The 19,238-nt window shown below is 51.6% G+C and overlaps 1 protein-coding gene across 1 annotated transcript in view; it reads right to left on the reverse strand.

Moving 5' to 3' along the window:
• Positions 1-18,898, reverse strand: part of TEKT5 (tektin 5) — a 36,298-nt gene extending 17,400 nt beyond the window's left edge. The window contains exons 1-5 of the mRNA XM_074345431.1: positions 18,308-18,898; positions 15,403-15,486; positions 14,751-14,821; positions 10,201-10,344; positions 6,538-6,760 (exon numbers count right to left, since the gene is read on the reverse strand). Of these exons, the coding sequence (XP_074201532.1) occupies positions 6,538-6,760; positions 10,201-10,344; positions 14,751-14,821; positions 15,403-15,486; positions 18,308-18,883 (1,098 nt within the window). The 5' untranslated portion in view covers positions 18,884-18,898. The remainder of the gene's footprint in view (positions 1-6,537; positions 6,761-10,200; positions 10,345-14,750; positions 14,822-15,402; positions 15,487-18,307) is intronic.
• Positions 18,899-19,238: the final 340 nt, after the last annotated feature.

The raw sequence follows: 19,238 nt of genomic DNA on the forward strand, positions 1-19,238 counted from the left end.
TCACCAGACTGTCCGCTGGGGCGCAGGCGGGCTGGCTCCACGTCCCCTGGGCTGGGCCAGTTTTAGAAACCAGCCGTCAGGAGCTTGGCTGCGGGCACTGGTGCTGGAAGAGATCTGGCTGCTTGCAAAGCACAAAAGCATTTCCCACTCTACAAAGGGTTCCAGTCCTCTCTGGACAAACAGACGGGCTGACGGCAGGCACTGGGGCCCCCAGATGGCAACTGTGGGCCCTCACCCAGGGACACCACGCCTTCCTGCTCTGGCGCTGCCTTCCAGGGGAGGGTGGTTCTGCTGGTGTTAAGGACCACTTGGAAGTCAAAACCCCAAAGAAATGTCACAATAAAAGCAAAAGCTTTCAATGTGGAAACTCAGAGGCCCCTCTGTTCTCTTCAGCTCTTTCCAGGCCAGACTGCTTTCCTGCGTTTCCTCCGACGCACAGAACAAAACGGGCCAAGGCACAAGCCTGCTGGAAATAGGCAGGGGGTGCAAATAAGCCAAGTGGCCCATGGGGGGTGGGTACCGAGGCCAGCTGGAGAGCCCGGGCCCTGGCCAAAGGGAGGCAGTGCCCACTCAACTCCTGCCCGCTGCTCCCCTGCAGAAATGTGGGCTCAGAGCTGTGAGAGCCACCAAGTTTTCAAGAGATTCTAGAAACCTGAACTTTTACCTAAAATCTCCATTTTTTAACCAAAATATTTTTTAAAAACTCTGAAAGTGCATAGAAATGGATGTGCACAAATCTTCAGAGCAGTTTTATTGGTAACAGCCCCAAACTAGAAACAATCCTAATATCCATCAGCAAAAATTGGGCTGTATGGACACTTTCCACACTAGGGCTGTCTATGTACAAGACTGTATCCATACAGGACATACAAGGCTCCAGAACAAGGGGGAGGGGATAGCTCAGTGGTAGAGTGTTTGCTTAGCATGCACAAGGTCCTGGGTTCAATTCCCACTACCTCCATTAAAAATAAAATAAAATTTAAAAATAAACCTAATAATTACCTACCTCCCCCTCCACCCCAAATTAAAAAAAAAAAAAAAGACTCAGGAATAAGAAGGAAGAAACTAACAATCACAACCACGCTGAATGAACAAAGCCCAATGAGAAAAAAAGAAGGCAAAAGACATGGCCCCTTTATATAATTATTCTAGAAAATGCAAACAAATCTGTAGTGACAGTAGATCAGTGGTTGTGTTGGGAAAGGAAAGGCAGGGACAGGAGGGAGAGAGGACAAGGGACACAAGGAACCCTCTTCATGTGCTCACTTCCTTGACTGAGGTGGTGGCTTCATGCCATATACACGGCACAGCTGCTCCAGGTCTACACTTAGAAATACCTGTCAAGCTAATTACGTGTCAAGTAAAAATAAAGCTGTTAAAAGGAGAATGCCAAATAACATGTGGGCCAAGTTCAACCCCACGGACTACAAGTGTTTATCCTCTGACTTAAAAGCCACTCCATCCACATTTAATTAGACCTCACCAGGCACCACGCATTTCGAGAGGCGCTGCAGTTGCAAAGGTGAGAGGTGCAGAGAAATCCCCACAGGAGCACCGCCTGGCCAAGGTGAAAGTCGCGACCCAGGGACACTGGCAGGGAGAGCCTGTCACCTGCCTTCTCCAGCTAAACTCTTCACAGTTTTCTGAAGAATCTAAAGCAATTATTTTTCCTCTCTGTGAATCTAGTCGGCCAACTCAAGGATCGAATGCCCTCTTAACAGGCCACCAGCTCATCAGTTGGCAAACAACAAAAACAGAGCAGTCAGGAGAATAGCAGCGAGAATCCAGGCAAGAGATGACGGACGGAGGCCCGGGTCAGGGTGGAAGCAGAGCAGAGAGTGGGAAGTGATGAGATTCTGAAAGTAGAACCAATCGTATTTGCTGATGGGGTGGATGTGGGGTGGGAGAGAAAGAAACGTCCACGTGGACTCCAAGATTTGGGATTGAGTCCCTAGAAACTTCTGGAAGAATCTGGAAGTGAGAGCCATCCACTGAAATGGGGGAGGAGGTGCCAGGTGGAGTAGGCGGGACGGTGAAAGGTCTGGCCCCTCCTGTTCGCTCCCTCTGGCTGCAAGAAAGCCTTGCACAAAGGTGAGAGCAGTTGAGAGAATGCAGAGAAATCTCTCCGTCTCTCCTACAATCTGGTCGAGGCTGTGCTTCTGGCTTTTCCTGCTCCCCCAGCTCCTAATGTCATTTGCTCTGACCACATTCATAACCAAGATGGGAAAACGAGATTTTGACTCAAGGGCAGGCATTGCTGAGGGGTGACAGAAACCGCGGAGGGGTGTTTGCATCTGTGTAAATCGGACACGATCCGTGTGGTGGGGTGAGTGGGCCTGATCCCTCGAAGCTTGGCTCGGAAGCTTGGAAGCAAGATGCAATTAGAGAAAATCTGATTCAAATGGGAGGACTGAGCCTTGCCCTGTGGAAGGATTTGGTTCCCCCCGTATTTGGAAAGGAGGAAGACAGAAAGGGTGGAAGACGAGGAGGAGGAGGGAAGGAGACGGCCACTTGGTCAAAGCCAACTCGCTCCACAACCTACACTCTGCCTGCTTCCCACAGCAACATTGGCAACCCCCTCAGGCTGTTCAAAATGCAGGTTCCCAGGCCCAGCCTCAGACCCGCTCAGTCAGAACCAGCACGTCGATGCAGTCCCCAGGTAACACGGGGGATTACTGCATACGCCGTAACGTTGGAGACACACGGGTTGACATTGCTGTTTTCCAACAGTCAGGATTTCACCTACCATCCTTTCCACTCTGTCCACATCCCCTCACACCCCTCGTAACACGATTAACAATCTTTTCAAAACCATTGGCTTAAAAAAAAAAAAAAACACCTGAAATACATTTGTTTAAAAACAAAGCATTATATCACTATTACCAGTGGAAAATCAGCATCATTTGCCATAATGGAAATAACCAAAAAAACGCATGAACAAGAGGAAGGTAAAACCACGTGATTTAAACTCTGGCGGGATACAGCTGCCTGCCCAAAGCTCTCAGCCTTTTCGGTTGAAAACGGAGATCAGCTGGTGTTAAAGAGGTGAGGAAGGCATTCCAGCATCTGACGGAGACTTTCCTCTTGAGGGCATCACAAGGCTTGAAAAAGGATTGAAGGAATAACTTCCTCCCCGTGTGATGCGATGCTATTAACGCTGCATGCATGTAACTAACACACCTACTGTCGTTTCCCACAACTTTAGAACAAGTGCTGCCCTACAGCAGTGTCCCTGCCCCCATGTCTTCTCCCCCAGGATCCACGCATCCCTTCCCCCTCCTCGAGTCTCCCTCTAAAAGTCACCTCCGACTGGGTAACTGGCTGCAGGCAGGGACTTATGATTATCCAGAAGACACGCCCCTCCCCCGGGCGCTGGTTCTCAGGAGCAATCAGTTTTCAAAGGCCATCAACTCTGTGGCCATCAACTGCTTCAGCCCAAAGAAGCCACCAGCCCCTCTTTAAGCAATCTGACAGAATGATTCTCCAGGGTCCCAAAGTACAAGGACCCAGGACAAGTTACAAAGTTTGGGGTGTGGGCTTGTGGACAGAACCCCAGGATCAGGGTGAACAGCTAAGGCTGTCTATGGAGCCCTAAACCACAGGGGCATTCAAAGTCTGCGTGGGGAACAGTGTAGACCTGGTCTTTCAGAGTGGATTCCTATGGCACGTGGGCAAGAATTGCTTTGCAGCATGGGTAAGGATAGGGGCCTAGAATTTTCCAGAACCATCTCTTGCCAAGGGGAATCAGGCCAAGCTCAACAATTAACAGTAGACATTTAAAGGGAGCATTTCAAATCCTCCCGCTGAAGCGAGCTGTCAAAAGGCGAAATGGTTGCTATATGTTGATCTTCATTACATCAACTCCTTCGTTTACTATCTGAGAAAAACACCATGTGAGGTAGTCACCAACCAGAAGACACATCAAATGTCGGTCGGGTCATTTTGGGGTTTGGTACATTTCAAATGGGTTATGGCTTATTTGCAAAGCAGCTGGTGATTCAATAGCACCTATTAATAATCCACGTGGTGGCAGAACACTCTGATCAGCAGTGATGAGGCTGTTAGTAAGCATTCAAAATTTCCCTGGAGACATGTGGAAAGGGAAAAGGTTTTGCTCCCCACTCCCACCTAAAAGATCCTTTTTCTCTCCATCAGTAATAATGTTAATCCTTACAGTTACCTTTTATCGAGTGTTTACCATGTGCCAAGCACGGCTTTAAGAGCTCCTCAGAGCTCAGCTCACGAATCCTCACAACAGCGTCATCAAGGAGGAATTCCTACTCCCCGTTTCCCAGGGAGAAACCAGCCGCCAAGACCCGCCACAGGAGACTTCCCAGGTCACCCCCAAGCCCTGGGCTCCAGGCTGTGAAACATGACGATGAACTATACTTCATCCACCACACGAAATGCCTCATGAAAAGAAAACACTTCGGCGACAGTCAAAAGGTGAAAGCAATCCAAGTGCCTCTGGAGGGACGAATGGATTCAGGGCATACACATCCACGGAGTATTGCTCAGCCTTAAACAAAGGGAGGACATTCTGACATGACCTAAAACAGCGATGAAACCTGAAAAAGACCGTGCGGAGTGAATAAGCCAGACACAAAAGAACAAATACCACACGATTCCACTTGTATGAGCAGTCAGTTCATCGAGACAGAAATCAGAAGTGGTGGGTTGCCAGGGGAGAGAGGAATGGGGAGTCATTATTTCATGGGCACAGAGTTTAAACACAGGGTTCTTTGCAAATGGGACGATGGGAAGTCCTGGAGACGCGTAACGGTGATGCTCGCTTGCTGCACCCCGTAAAGATGCGGAACCCTACGGCGCGGTGCACTCAGTAGTGGTTGCTATGGCCTGAATGTCTGTGTCTCCCCAGATTCAGGCATTGGCACCCAACCCCCTCTGTGGCAGTATCAGGATGTGGGCTCTGTGGGAGGGGATTAGGTCAGCAGAAGGCCCGTGAGTGGGATTAGTGTCCTTATGGGAGAGACCCCTGGGAGCTCCCTCACCCCTTCTGCCACGTGAGGACGCGGGGAGAAGACAACATCTGTGAACAAAGCAGCAGGTTCTCACCAGACCGCTAATCTCCCAGGACCTCGATCCCGGACTTCCCAGTCCTCGGAATTGTGAGAAATAAATGTTGTTGATAAGCCACCCAATCTATAATGTTTTTGTGACAGTAGCTCAAATGGACTAAGACAATGGCAAATGTTTTGTTATGTATAGTTTATCACAATAATAGAACAATTTTTCAAGAAAGGAAGGAAGGAGGGGAGGAAGGGAGGACCCGTGTGACCCGCCGAGCCGGCCCCTTCCTCCAGCCTCACCCCACTCACATCCTCTCGGGAACACTGGCTCCCCACCCGCTCCCGTCCTTCGGCGACCCGACTCCCTGTCCATCTGCTCTTGATGTAAATGTCACCTGCCTGTCTCATCCGCCTGGTGTAAGATCTCCAGGAGAATCTCCGGTGAATCTCCTTGCTTCTTCTCTCTTAACACTTATTACAACCTTGCAGTTAATTTTAGAGAGACTTCTGTTTTATCTGCTTCCTCCACACCCCAGGCCAAAGGGTGGCCTGGGTGGGTGGGTGGGCTCAGTCTGCCCCTGTAATTTCCATCAAACCCTGCATGCAGCCCACTAAACCTCCCTAAACACAAACACAATAAAAAGGGGTACTGTTTTGCAAGTTCAGGTTCAAGTCTAGTCCCCTGCCTCCCCACCCCCTGCCAACCAGATTGTCATCCGAAGTCTTTCCTGCACCTAAATTTCACAGCTGTCACTGCTCCCCAACCAGAACATAAATCCCCTGAAGACAGGGACCAGGTACTGTTTGTGTGGCTCCTCTTTTCATGCCAGTCCCTAGCACAGCATCTGGCAGCCAGTGGGTGCTCTAAATTGAGCAGAGAGGATAAATTCCACGCAGAGAGGACTCCCCCGGAGGTGGGAAACAGCGTGACGCATTCAAGCATGGGAGTAGGGAAAAGGGCACGTTGGCGTGGGAGCAGCAGGAGAGACTGGCAGGATTAGGCTGTCCTTCCGGCTCCTCAAATATAAAAAGCACCCACCCCTCCCCAGGGGGGTCCTGATGCTGTTGAAGCCTTTGAAGGTCAAGGGGTTACACTTCAAAGATGCTGCTGTGGGTGGAGAAGGGCTGCTCAGACCCATTTCCTGGGGCTCCGATATCAACACGCACCCTTGCTGGTCACTCTCAGCCACTTGGCCCTCAGATGGAGTGAGGGGCCCTGGGGGTCATGAGCAGCCTCTTTGGGTGCTGCTGTGACAGGCAGGCCAAGCTCCAAGCTCCATCATCCAGTGAGCAAGGAAGATGTACCCCCAAGATGCTCAAAGCGTCTCTAGGACGCTCATAGCCTCTGCCTCCTTTTGGGGTGGACAGGCTCGTAGACCGTGGGGTGGTGGGACCATCTTGGCAGTAACACGGTGAGTGGCAGCTTGGCCGGGAGGTGCTGAGGCCCCTGGGAGCAAGACGGGGGTTTGGCGGCATGGACCACGGTCCTCACACACATCTCGCTTACCTTAGCCAACTGCGTCTGCAGCTTGTTCTTTACGTCCGTCACCTCGGCGATGCGAGCGTTGAAGGCCAGGTTGGTGTTAGTAAACTGCTTCCACATCTGGTCTGACAACACCTCGAAGAGGTTCTGGGCCTCCTCCCGCAGCCGGATGCAGTTGGCCCTCATGTTCTGCGAGTGCCTGATGTTGTCATTACTGAACTTGGCCCAGGTCTCGGGCACGGAGATCCTGCAAGAGGCACAGATGCGATTTAACCCAGGCGAGGAGCCCAGGGTTTGTGGCAGGACTTGGAGAGCTCTGAATCCAAGGTTTCCCAGCCTGGGCACTTCTGACATTTGGGTTGGAGAATTCTCTGTTACAGGGGGCGTCCTGTGCACCGTAGGACGTTTGGCAGCACCCCTGTCCTCTGCCCACTAGAAGCCAGTAGCAATGCTTCTCCAGTTGTGACAACCAAAAATGTCTCTAGACAGTGCCAAATGGGGGAGGGGGCACAACTGCCCCCCGTTGAGGGCCATTGAGTTGATCCAAACCCCTCACTTTACAGACGAGGCAACTGCAGGCTAGCAAGGACAGCTGATTTCCCCGAATGGGCACGTGGTGAGCTGCAGGCAAGGAGAGATTCACTGGAAGAGCCGTTTTCTCTAACCCTCCCTCCACCACCAGCACCAAAAACACAGAGACAGACCAAGAAGAGGACATTGGGCATGATGCTGGATGCAGGGCTCCTTCGATTCAGAGATGAGCCTGGGGCCAGGCTACCTGCACTGACATTCATTCTGTGAATGTTCTTTGAACACCTACCACATGCCAAGCCTTATTCTAGACACTTGGGATAGAGCCGGCAACATCCCCATCCTCATGGTGATAAATTTCCGGGGGATGGAGGTAGACGATAAATAAAGAAGATGTTTACACGAGGTGTTATGTTCTGTGAAGGAATTTAGAAGCAGGGTGATGGAAGAGAGACAAATGGAGTGGGTCATTATGCGTCAGTCAGGATCGCAAAAGGAAATCAGTGGAATTTATACTCGGAGGGTGTTGAGATGCTCATGGATTTGCAAATGCAGGAAGCTGTCACCACCCTAGCTGTGAAAGGCAAGAGAGGGAACTGGTAAGAGAGGAGGAGCCGTGGAGAATGAATCCCCAACATCTTTCTCCTCCGTCTCCTGCTGGTGACCCTCCTATTGGCTGAACCCATCTGAGAACCAGATGGCAAAGAGCCGGGAAAGGCAGTATGTAGAGGGCAGACTCCCCTAGAGGACTCATAGCTGGGCAGCTGGGGAATGGATCTGGGAGGACAAACGCAATTCAGGCTACATTAGAAAGGGCAGACTGGGGAAAGGGCAGACTGGGGAAAGGGCAGACTAGGAGGGCTTCTTGGAGGCGGTGGCACATAAAGGATTTGGTTTAGGCAACAGAAAGTTGTTCCCGGCCGAGTATGTAAATCCCTGCAACAAGCAACCAACTTTTATACAGGAGCTTCCTCCTCTGGAAAGCCTTTCTCTGAGCTGGCTTCAGTCCCCAGGGAGACCAGATGAGCTAACTTTTCAAGGTCTTTTCTAGCTGAGAAGTCTCTAGTTCTTAAAATAAAGCAGATTTTTATTCTCAGGCAGTAGGAAAAAAAGAGATTCAATTATCTGAAATAGAAGACTCTTTTAGGACATGTTAAAGCACCCTCAGATTGCAGGGTGAATAGAAATATGTTTAAAAACATACAAAATGTGGTTGTTTTGTCTGGCTTTTGCAGGAGTTAAAATTAAGCTTCTGGAGAGTCTTGGGGTTCTGGAGATGTGAGAGGGCACTGAATCTGATCCGGAGCTTTCATCCAACAAAGACCTGAGGCTCAGAGAGGTCAAGTGTCTTTTCCAAGGTCACACAGCTACTCACCATGGATCAAGGAAGGAGGAGGCACCAAAGGCAGCAGGGAGCGACCTGTAGATTTACTCTGAGGGTACCTCCCACTGCTCAATGGAACAATGTCAATGTCACGGGCAGCAGCAGCCAGGCCCTCCCCTGGAGCAGACAGCTGAGCTCCCGGGGGAAAATAGCTCTCCTTATCACGCTCTCCCTGCGGGGAATACGCCAAGGCAGCCGGTCTCCTGGCAGGTGACATGCCTCAGTAGGGGGGACGTGCTTCCTGGAGCCCCTGTCCTCTGAAAACAGAGGACACAGCAGGCTTTGCTGGGGAGGCAGGAAGACATCATGGCAAAACACAGGCCCAGTGTCCAACGTGGGCTCAGATGGAGACTCTGCCACTTGCTGTGTGAGCTTGGGCCAGTCACTGCACCTCTCTGAGTCTTAATCTCCTCACTGTAAAATGGGGATAAAAATGGGGATAAAACCCCCTCTGGGGTTGTTGACTGACTAAATGTGGAACCCCCATCACGGCACCTGACAATAGTAAGCATTTGATAAATGTTTATTATTCATGAGATGCTGTATAAGGTCCCAGCATAGTGCCCAGGCTACATCAAACATCAGGTACAAGGCACGGATAGCATCGTTATCCTCATCAGCGGTTAATCCACGGCAATGAGAACTGTGAACAGAGATCAGGCAAAGCAGAGTCCCCAGACGTCCTCTTCCCTGCCCAGACGTGGCCCCGCTTTAGGAAAACCCCAGGTACAAAGCCCTGAGCTAGCACATCTGGGGAGCGATTAGTCGCCACAAATGGCAGCTTCAGTTCTCCAGCTGAATCACTGGACGGGGGGCTTTAAATAGCCAGCCCCTCCTGGGCATGGAACTCGGAGACTCCGCCAGCCAGCCGGGCTGCCCCACTTTCAGGGAGGCACCTTTTTGGGAAGGGAATTCTCTTCCTCCTGTTCAGATGGGCAGCTGGGGCTGAGGGGACTGGGTCCCCGGGGCCCACGACAGTGCCAGGCAGACAGAAGTCTCCACCTTCATAGCCACCATGACGAGAAAGTGAGGTCACACAGCAAGCACTCAATAAATGTTAGCCATTGTCATTCCCTACACGAGGCTCTGTGCTCTGTGCTCAGTGCTCCACGCCCACCTTTCCGTGCTCTCCGCAGCTCTGGGAGGTGGCTGCTATTTTTATTCCAGCAGTAGAAGTGAGGACACAGGGCCCAGAGAGATGAAGTCCTTTGTCCCAGTGTGCATATGGAGACTGGATTTGAAGGCAGGCAGCCTGGCTCCAGAACCCACCACCAGCCTGGTTCTCCCCACTGAACCTGGATTCCTCCTCCTCCTGGTCACAGCTGTTTTGTTGTAGAACTTGCCTGGTGCGCCCAGCAGTAGTGGCCGTGGGACCGTCGCAAACCAATCACTCATGCTCTCTTGCTGGAATATGGGTCTTGGGCAAAGTGGGGCAAGAGGGGAAAGACAGTGGTGCTCCAACTACAAAGCCGATTAGCTCCCTCACCCTGGCTCGTTCCGGTCACCGCAACCTCCTCCTCCAGCCTTCCCCTGGAACCTGTGGCTCCCTGACAGCCTTTTAGGAAATTCATTTCTATCCTGTCCTCAGTTAGCCAGAATCGGATTCTGTGGCTTGCAACCGAGGATCTCCATTCAACCAGAATTGAACGAGAAGACAGAAGGAATAACTTTGAGCAGGTTGACGCCCCTTTGTGGTTCCTTGGCGGGAGCAGACCCAGAAACCCCATTCCCATCAGGCATGGCCAGGTGGGGACCGAGAGCCGGGTACTTACGTGCCATCAATTTTCTCCACGCCGTGGAAGAAGCTGATGCAGTCTGACGTGTTCCTCAGGTTAAGGCACTTCTCATCGATGAACTCGGCTGAGTTTTTGTCCTCGAGGTCCCTCTCCAGGGCGTGCTGAGCATCCCGGTTATCCCTGTGGGGGCAAGGACGTGCCCCTGGGTTGTGCACTTACCCAGAGTCCCTCACCCAAGGTCACACGGGCGGTCAGGGCAGAGCCACTGCTGGAAGCCAAGTCTCTGGCCCCCCAGGAGGGTGCTCTGTCCACCCCCAGTGGCTTCCAGCCTTCTTTCCACCTCAATGCCCTACTACATACCCAGGGCCACCCTCACTCCCCACCCGCCCCCCAAGCCAAGCACTGTTGTCACTTAGAACAGGGCTAGGCAAACATTTACTGTAAAGGGTCGAATGCTAAATATTTTAGGCTTTGTGGGTCACACGGACTCTGCTGCAACTACTCAGCTACATAGGAAAGCAGTGCAAATGGTAATGTGTAAATGAGTGGTTGTGGTTGAGTTCCAAGAAAACTTTATTTCCAAACACAGGTGGTGGGCCAGATCTGACCCTCCAGCTGCAGTTTTCTGATAGAGAAGATATGAATTCATACTTGGGGTAAAGCCTGGAGTCAATTTAAACCAGTTCACAAATTGCTGCGCCTGGCCCCATGCCCAGCACGAAGGGAAAAAAAATATGAATAGGGCCCAGCCACTACCTTCAAGTTGCTCACAGATTTGTGTAAATAAACACAGTAAAAATAAACAGACTAAAGAATGATACCCGGGACAGCACAGATTTGAAAAGAATATAAAGTAACCCAGAGGAAGAAGCCGTTAACTCAGGGTGAGGGGTGGTCAGGGAAGGCTTCCTGAGGAGGTGTCTGAGCTCAGTTTTCATAACACTAGGAGTAGATATTATGGACAAAGTTGGGTGTGGGGTGGGCAGGGGCTGAGAATTCCAAGCCGAGGATGGGACATGTGCAAAAGCAGAGAAGCAAGAGACATCCAGTTGCTTAGGGACCCACAAGTAGCTCATTAAGACTGGCAGAAGCAGGGATTGGGTAGATTCAGGGACTGGGCGGGGCCAGGGACTGGATGGAGTCAGGGACTGAGCTGAGAGAGGGGAGGACAACTGAGTGGGGCCAGGACTTGAGCCTGCAGGGCTGGTATCTTGGCTGAGACGCTTAGACTTAAAGGCCACTGTTGGCCAAACTCCAGACATTGGAGAACCACTTTCGTGATTCTTGCCATGTTCCCAGAGGACCTGTACTGTTATTTACTTTCTACTTTTCTTTTTTCAGTCATAAATAAGTAAAACACGTAAATAAATGTATTTTAAAAGGAAAATCTACATCACACTCTTTAAAAGAAAACCAGTAACCCTTTTTTCCATTAATAGACAGTCACCTGACACGTAAATACTAAGTAAACGCTAACAGAATCCTAGCGAGAATCTCTTGTCTCCAGGAGGTTCTAAGCCTGAACCTTTCTCTGTTCCTCTTTTGGTTGAAAAAAAAGGAAATTAGGGTTAAAGACACACAAGCATCAGCTGGGACTTCCGCATTGGCATGCTCAGAGGAATTGAACGAGAAGACAAAAGGAATAACTTTGAGCAGGTTGATGTCCAGACACAACCGAAGTGATTGGTGCACATCCTCCCAGGCTGGTCTCTCTTTTTCCTCTCCTGCAGCTTCTCATTTTCTCCTTCTCTCCCTTCCCCTCTCTCTCTGTCTCTCTGTCTCTCTCATCTTTGTCTCTTCCTGCCTCATCTTGCTTGGTTTCTCTCTGTCTTGGGGCCTCGGTGTATGTCTCTTCCTCTCCCCATGTCCTTTTTTTTTTTTTTTTTTTTGCTACATTCTTTTTCTGCTATGGATAGTGGCAGCTGGTGAGGGGTTTCAAACAGGCCAGGAGCAATGAAATTAAATCCTAATACTGGGTCCCCACCCATCAGGATGCCCAGGGGGTCATGTTGGGCAGGAGGAGCCATCCTGGGGCCCTTGGGGACTTCAGAATTGGCAGAGCAATGGATAAACGAGGCTCCATCTTGCCTAATGAATTGAAGTATGAAGCAAGACCAGACTGTGGAGAGAAACCTGCCAGAGCATCAGAGGGCAACCTGGAGCCCCAGAATCCTGGGTCAGCTGGTCCAGGATCCTGCTCATGAGGCCCCCGAGAAAGAAGGCAGCAGCCCCTGTCTCCCCCAGCTGGAGACCCTGGTCAGTGGCAAGGTTCGCCCCACTGTCAGCCCACCAGGAAGAGCCCGAACTTGACTCCTGCTCAGTCAGGAAAGCCCTATCTGCTTGGCTGGGGCGCCTGGTGAGGTGAGGACACAGCCTCACCCAGATTCGGGACTCAGGCCTCAGCCAGAAAACCGAGCATCAACAGCCCAGCACCTGCCGGGGCCAGGGCGGCCGCCCGGGCGGGTCAGTGGCAGAGCCTCCCCGCAGGGCAAGGGCACTGACTTCCTCCCCTCTGCTGAGGCTCTGGCCAGCGCCCAGTCTATCAGGCTGCCCCAGCAGCACCAGCCGCCTCCCTGCAAGATGACAGGCATCCTCTGACAAACGGACCACTGCCCAAGGTCAAACAGCCTCTCTCCAGGGTGCCTGGGCCTACAGTCCTGGCAAAGAGGGGTCCCCCCTCCACCTGCTCTCAAACCCTCCCCACCTTCTCTGCCTCAGCTGGTTTCATCCCAGCCTCTCCTGCTCTTCCTCTTTCTCTGTGTCTGTCCTTCTCCATCTCTCTGTCTCTCTCCCCTCTTGATTTCTCTCATTGTCTGCCATATCTGTGTCTCTCTCTGCCCCTCACCTCTCTCTGATTATGGCTTCGTGTCTTTCCCTTTCTGTCCCTCCCTCCCTCTGACATCTGTGCTCACTCTGTTCTGTCTCCCTGTCAATGAGACCATCTTGGTCTCTTCTAGTTCTCCCAACCCTCCCCCTTCTTGCTTCGTCACCTGGGGTCACACAGGCAGCCCTCCACCCACCTCAGGTTCAAGATTTCTCTTCCAGAGTCCAGCTCCCCGATTTCAAGTCTGGGCTTTTGCTCCTTCTTTGGCTCAAACTGTCCCAAACTTCAGCCCTCTCATCACGCCAACACTGAGCTGTCATAGCCCCATGCCAAACACTGATGGAAAACCATTTTTTTTGCCAGTAGCAGGTGATCATAAAAATAAGGGCAAGGAAAGTACAATCAAGGCATTCGCCTGCCCAAAGAACACCCTTTGTTAAAACTTCCCTGCTTAAATACAAGTATTTAAGGGTTTTTTTAAGTGAATTAATTTATAGACCAATATTAGGCAAGCATAGTCCAAATGATAGGTTGAATTGTCAGAAACCAGGACAGAGGCATACAAATGGTGGAACTCGACCCTGCTTTCACCCATTCAACTGCCGCCTCAGCCACTGCTGTATCTGCACCTCATTTCGACAGGCCTGCGCCTCTCGTGTCTCCCTGGACCGTCCCAGCTCATCCGCCGCCGGCCACGCCCTTAGATCTGCTGGGAGCTTTTCAGCACTGCCCTGGATGCTGTTTTATCTGGGTGATTCTCTCCTATCCCTGCTACCCCTTGTTACTGCCTCAGTGGAGTTGAGGGGCTGCTGTGCGTGTGTTGGATGGGGGTGACTGCTGTTTCCGGGGTACAACCAATCAGGGCACCAAGCCCCCAGAGCCTCTTTGCAAGCTTCCTGACCCCTTAGCATCCCTTGCGGGCTGCCCACACGCCCCACACAGCAGGAAGGGGCAGCTCTGGCAAGGTTGCCAGCTCATCACCTGTGATCTACATCTGAGTAAACAAAAAGAAGAAACCAGCAGAGCAGTTTGCCCTACAAGAGTAAAAGGCACGCAAATTCATGAAGCATTCCACATTAAAAAAGAGAGAGAGAGAGTTAAAGGCCAGTACCCAGCTCAAAAGCCAGGAAGGAAGGCTGCTGCCTCCAGGGAAGCTGGGTGCCAAGGGCTTAGCAATGGGTCCCAAGCCCTGTAAAACTTGAACTTCCTTTTAATTACGGGGGGAGCCTCCTGGCTTGTCATGATACCAGTTACACAATCTTCCAAGAACAAAAAGCTGATTCCTTTGAAGACCCAAAGGAATGGTGGCTCAAGGTGTCCACTGGCTCCCCTCTGGAGATGCCCAGGCCCCTCATCTTGGTCCCCAAGGCCACCCACTCTCTGCCATGTTCCAAGATTCAAAACTGGCTTGGGGAAGACACCGGCTCAGAGGAGCCTCAGTGAGGTCAGTTTCTTTTGCCAAAACCCTCACTGCAAACAGGAACAACCAATAGTGTTTTGACTCAGGAAAGTCAGTCATGCACATCTCAGTAACACCATGTTGGCAGACTGAGATCAGCCACGACGGGAGCATTTACACCACTGAAATTGGCAAATACAGCAAATCAAGATTCTTTTCTTTTCCTGGCGAGCTGGTTGTTAAACACTTACCAGCACTAATCAAAAGAACCACGTGGAGATGTAGGACCCATCTGTCTTGCCCCCAGCAACCTGGGAGACCCCAAAACAAACTCGAAGACAGAGGAGAGAAAGCAGCTCTTACCGCATCTGGAGATCAATCCTTTGAGCTAGTTTTCTCATCTGTTCTTGGCAACATTTTAGCAAATCTACTTCCTGCAATGAAAAATGTCAGAGACAGCCCCTTAGAAACTCACAGCATCCTGTCTCCCAGGCCAGCGCCCCCATCCCCATCTCTCTCCCCACCCTCCATCCCACAAGGTGAAATTCCATTTCCTGCCTCAATTCAGTGATCCTTGGGCCAGGCAACAAAGAGTCAATGGTGGAAGCTCCACCTTCTTTGCCCTACTTTCTTTTCTTTTCCTATCCCTCCAGATCAAAAGAAAACACAGTATCTACTATGTGTCAAGTCCTCACTTACGCCTTATTTTATCACTAAATTAAACAGTGCATATGAAGTGTTACCGTATGTGACTTACAGTAGGTGCTCAACAATGCTAGCTTTTACTATTGTTATTTATTGGGGGTATTATGATGATGATGCCCATTTTGGAGATGAAAAGACTGAGGGTCCAATGACCTCATTTCTCACTGTTTCTGAATTGCAACCCAGGCCCCCACCCACGCTTTCTGAGCCCTAACTTTGCTCCTGGCAGGCAGCTCTGAAGCCTCTCTCACCTGCTGACCTTCCCTCCTCCCTCAGGGGGCTGGCTGGCCAGACCCAAGAGGCACCTTACCCGGATAAGATTTTTCTCCACGTTGTCATGGACCAAATCAATCCCGATCCTTTTCTCTCGCTGGTACAGACACTCCAGAGCCATCTACAGGGAGCAGTGGGAAATCCTGTGTTTTCCCTGCGGCTGTATGTAGACCCCGAGCAGAGGGGTGACTCACGTCTGCCTTTGCCATGGTCTGTTTCATTCCTGGGAAACCTGGATGCTTCATGTGGCCTCATCACTGTGCATTTGGGGTGGGGGTGGGGCTTCTGCCTCCCCTTCTCCCTCAGTCAGGGCTGTGGGATGCTGAGATGGCAGATGGAAGCAAAACTGGTGCACATCTCCAGTTTGCCGTGCCGGTTAAGTCAGCTTGACACGTGTCAAGCACTTAGAATACTGTCTGTAAGTATTACATATGAATATATGTGAAAATCCTTTTTTGGAGATCTCTAAATAGGGGGAGAGCTTTGGAAAGTGGTCAGGAACAAGTGAGACCCAGGCAGCCCTGCCACATGGCCATGGACCTTACAACCATCAGGGGGACACAAGCAGAGTAGAATAGACGCTCAGTGGAGCTCAGCTGAGAAAGAATGGTGACAGGCCATTAGCCTGTGATGTCACAAAGAGCAGCCAGAGTGAGAAGGAGGCAGGGGAGCAGAACATCTGGTGTCAGGATGCAGATGCATCTGGAAATTCAAAAAGGAAGCAGGGTCCATTGATTCACTTAGAATTTACTGACCCCTTCCTTCTCTGTGTCACACTTGATCAAGGTCCCTGGGATAATGCTGTGAACTACACAGTCCCCATTCTTCCATCAGAGGAGAGAGGACACACACACGCGAACACAGGAAGAAACCCCATCATTTCTGACTGTGAAAAGGGCTGTGATGAAAATAGGGTGATGTGGGTGAGTGGGGAGGAACCAGCAGGGTAGTCAGGGAGGATTTCTCTAAAGAAGTGACAGACTGAGACCTGGATTAGGAGATGCAGCAGAAATGAATGGGAATGATGTGCCAGGAAGATGGAACAGCAGGTGCAAAGGCCCTGAGGTAGGAGAAGCAGCAGACAGGAAGTCATTGGGACCAGAGTGGAGAAAGTGAGGCCAGAAGCCATGACAGGGAATTCAGATGTGAACTAGGGGGCACTGGAAGCCACTAATGGGGTTTTAGCGAGGAAATGCAGTGATCTAGTTTAATATTTAAAATCATCCCTGTGGCTGCTGTCTGGAAAATGGGTTGGAGGAGGCAGAAGTGAGGAGGCCAGGAAGGAAGCAGTCACCATTGTCCCATGAGAGGCACCTGGACTGAGGTGGTGACCTTGGAGTTGGAGACAAGTGGATAGAACTGAGATGTCGGCAGTCCCTGTGCCAACACGTGGCTATCAGAGGAGGCCACACGTGATGAGGCAGAGCTGGGCTTTCCAGAAAGGCTGGGGGAGTGAGGAGAGAGCGAGGGTAGCTGCCATGGGTCTCTGAGAAGCAGCCCTGCTCACTCGCCTTCCCGGGGAGAAACCTGGGGACGGAGGGGAACAGTAGGGACCCCACCCCATAGTGATCAGAGCCTGTCCCATGTCTCCTGCAGGATCTGGAGGCAGGACCTGGACTGTAGAAGTCCCCACACCAGACATGAAGCAGAAACAGCTACAGGAAGTTTCCAGGCAGGCAGTTCTGAGCCCTGACGTGCTCCAGGGTGCGGCAGAACATCAGTCTTGTGTGGCCAAGATTACCTCCCATGGAGCAAGGCAGATAATGCCACTTCCACGCCCAATGTCCACTCCAGGACCCAGTGAAGGATGCTCACTTACCCAGACTCCTCTGCAGCCAGGGAGCCCGCGGGAGTTCGGGCGAATGGGCTAAAGATGGAATCACATAAAGGGCCTTCTGGAAAAGCAACAGTCCCTGGTAAAAAGGGACAGATACAGTCCCCCCTGCCCTACCTCCCTCTTCCTGCCTCAGATGAGACTATCCAACTGCTCCTTAGCAGGTGGGAGTTTGCAATGTGAGATATGAAACATCCTTGAAAGTAGTTAAGACAAAAGCCACACGCTAAAGACGGCCGAGCAGAAAGCTAGGAACCTGGGTCCCTTCTGGAATCAGGCAGAGGCTGCAGTAGCCTCATCTCTTTCCCTCTGGAATTCTCATTAGGACAGAAAACAAAACCCCTATCAGACTGAGCCGCTGTGGGTCAGATATCTGTTCGCATGCAGCCCAAAGCCATTCCAGCTGCTCCAGGATATGACTGGAGACTAGGAGACCAAGGAAGGGTGGAGGATGTCCACATTCAGATATCCATCACTTATTCAGCAAGTGAGTATCCACTCTGTGCCACACCCTGTGCAAGACTGGGCGGATGTTCAGAGCATCAGTCTAGACGACAGGCAATCAGCACGGACACCAGTCCTTAAGGACCAGCATAGACGGACTGGTCCATCACAGCTGACTAGCAGTCCCTGGTAACAAAACAGGCAGAAATCCCTGCCCTCACGGTGCTTATATGCTAGCATGGGGAGAAAAACAATAAGTAAACACAAAAATTACAGAGTGTGTTAGCAGATCTTAAGGGCTATGAAGAAAAACAAAGCAGCTCTTTGCAGGACATCCTCTAAAGACCATCATATACACACATGCACACGCAAGCTTGTAATGTCTTATGAAACCCCTGTCATTTTGATGTAACTGCAAGGAGACAAGGAAATTCCATTCAGACAGAGGAACTGATTGCACTGGGATTATCCTGAATTGACTAAGATTCTATATGTATAATCTATGTATATATATTTACTTAAAAATTGCTTATAGATGATGCTGCGTTCAAGCTGAACTGCAAAGTGCCTGTCACCTTGCTCTTCACCCAAGGGGAGGGCGTGGGCCACCCTGCAGTGGTTGGGTGGCAGCGGCCGCCAGGCCCCCGCCCCGCCCCACACTCACCTGCAGGGGACAGGTCAGCTCCTCGGCCACACACTCCAGCCGCCGCTTGACTGCGTCCATGCTGTGGCTCTCGTTCAGAAGCCTCTCCAGCTCATAGCTCAGCTCCGACTTCCAGAAGCCGATGTCCGACAGCCTCTGGCCCAGGTTGCGGCAGGTCCCCTCCTGCATCTGGCGCGTCAGCTGGTCTTTGTCCTGCATGAGCCGCACGGAGTCGCCGGTCAGCCGGCCGGCCCACAGCCGCGAGGCCTCTGCCCCGCGCACCTGCAGCTGGTTGGACTGGTCCCAGTCGCGGGGGCTGTAGCGACAGAAGAGCGCGGAGCGGACGGCAGGCAGGATGGTGGGCGGCCGCAGGGCACTGCGGCACGTGGCCCCCTTGTCCCCGCAGGTCTGGCCGTTGGAGATCTTGTAGAAGAGGCTGGGTCTCCATGAGTTGAGGTAGCGGTACCCAGGCAGGTAATAGGGCTGATAGCACTCCTGGATCACTGGGGCTGGCACTGCCGGAGGCAGCGCACGGATGCCACAGGCTTTCTTGGGGCCACAGTAACTGGCGGTCTGAGTGGTTCCAAGAAACTCCATCTTCCCCCATCAGCCCCGCTAGGGCAAAACTCCGCCCAAGGGGGCCAAGGCATCACAGGAAGGAGAAGAAGCTTCTCTTGGGGACGGGCAGGACCTCTATGACTCAGCACTGTTGTCATAAAGGCTGGGGGCCCGCGGGGCCATACTGGGCCCCTTGCTCACTTGCTCCATTTGGGGCCCTATTATCACCATCAAAACACACACAAAAATGAACAAAATGAATGTGAGTGTTTCAGTCCACAGAGCTGGAGGTGCAAGAAATGGCATTTATCTGTTTTTCCATAATAATCGAATCTGCCTTTCCTGACCTAACTCTGCCTCCGTTGGGAGAAGATTTAATGTGCTCCGCTCCAGT

The sequence above is a fragment of the Camelus bactrianus genome, chromosome 18 (genome assembly GCF_048773025.1).
Source record: "Camelus bactrianus isolate YW-2024 breed Bactrian camel chromosome 18, ASM4877302v1, whole genome shotgun sequence".
NCBI classification, from domain to species: Eukaryota; Metazoa; Chordata; class Mammalia; order Artiodactyla; family Camelidae; genus Camelus; species Camelus bactrianus.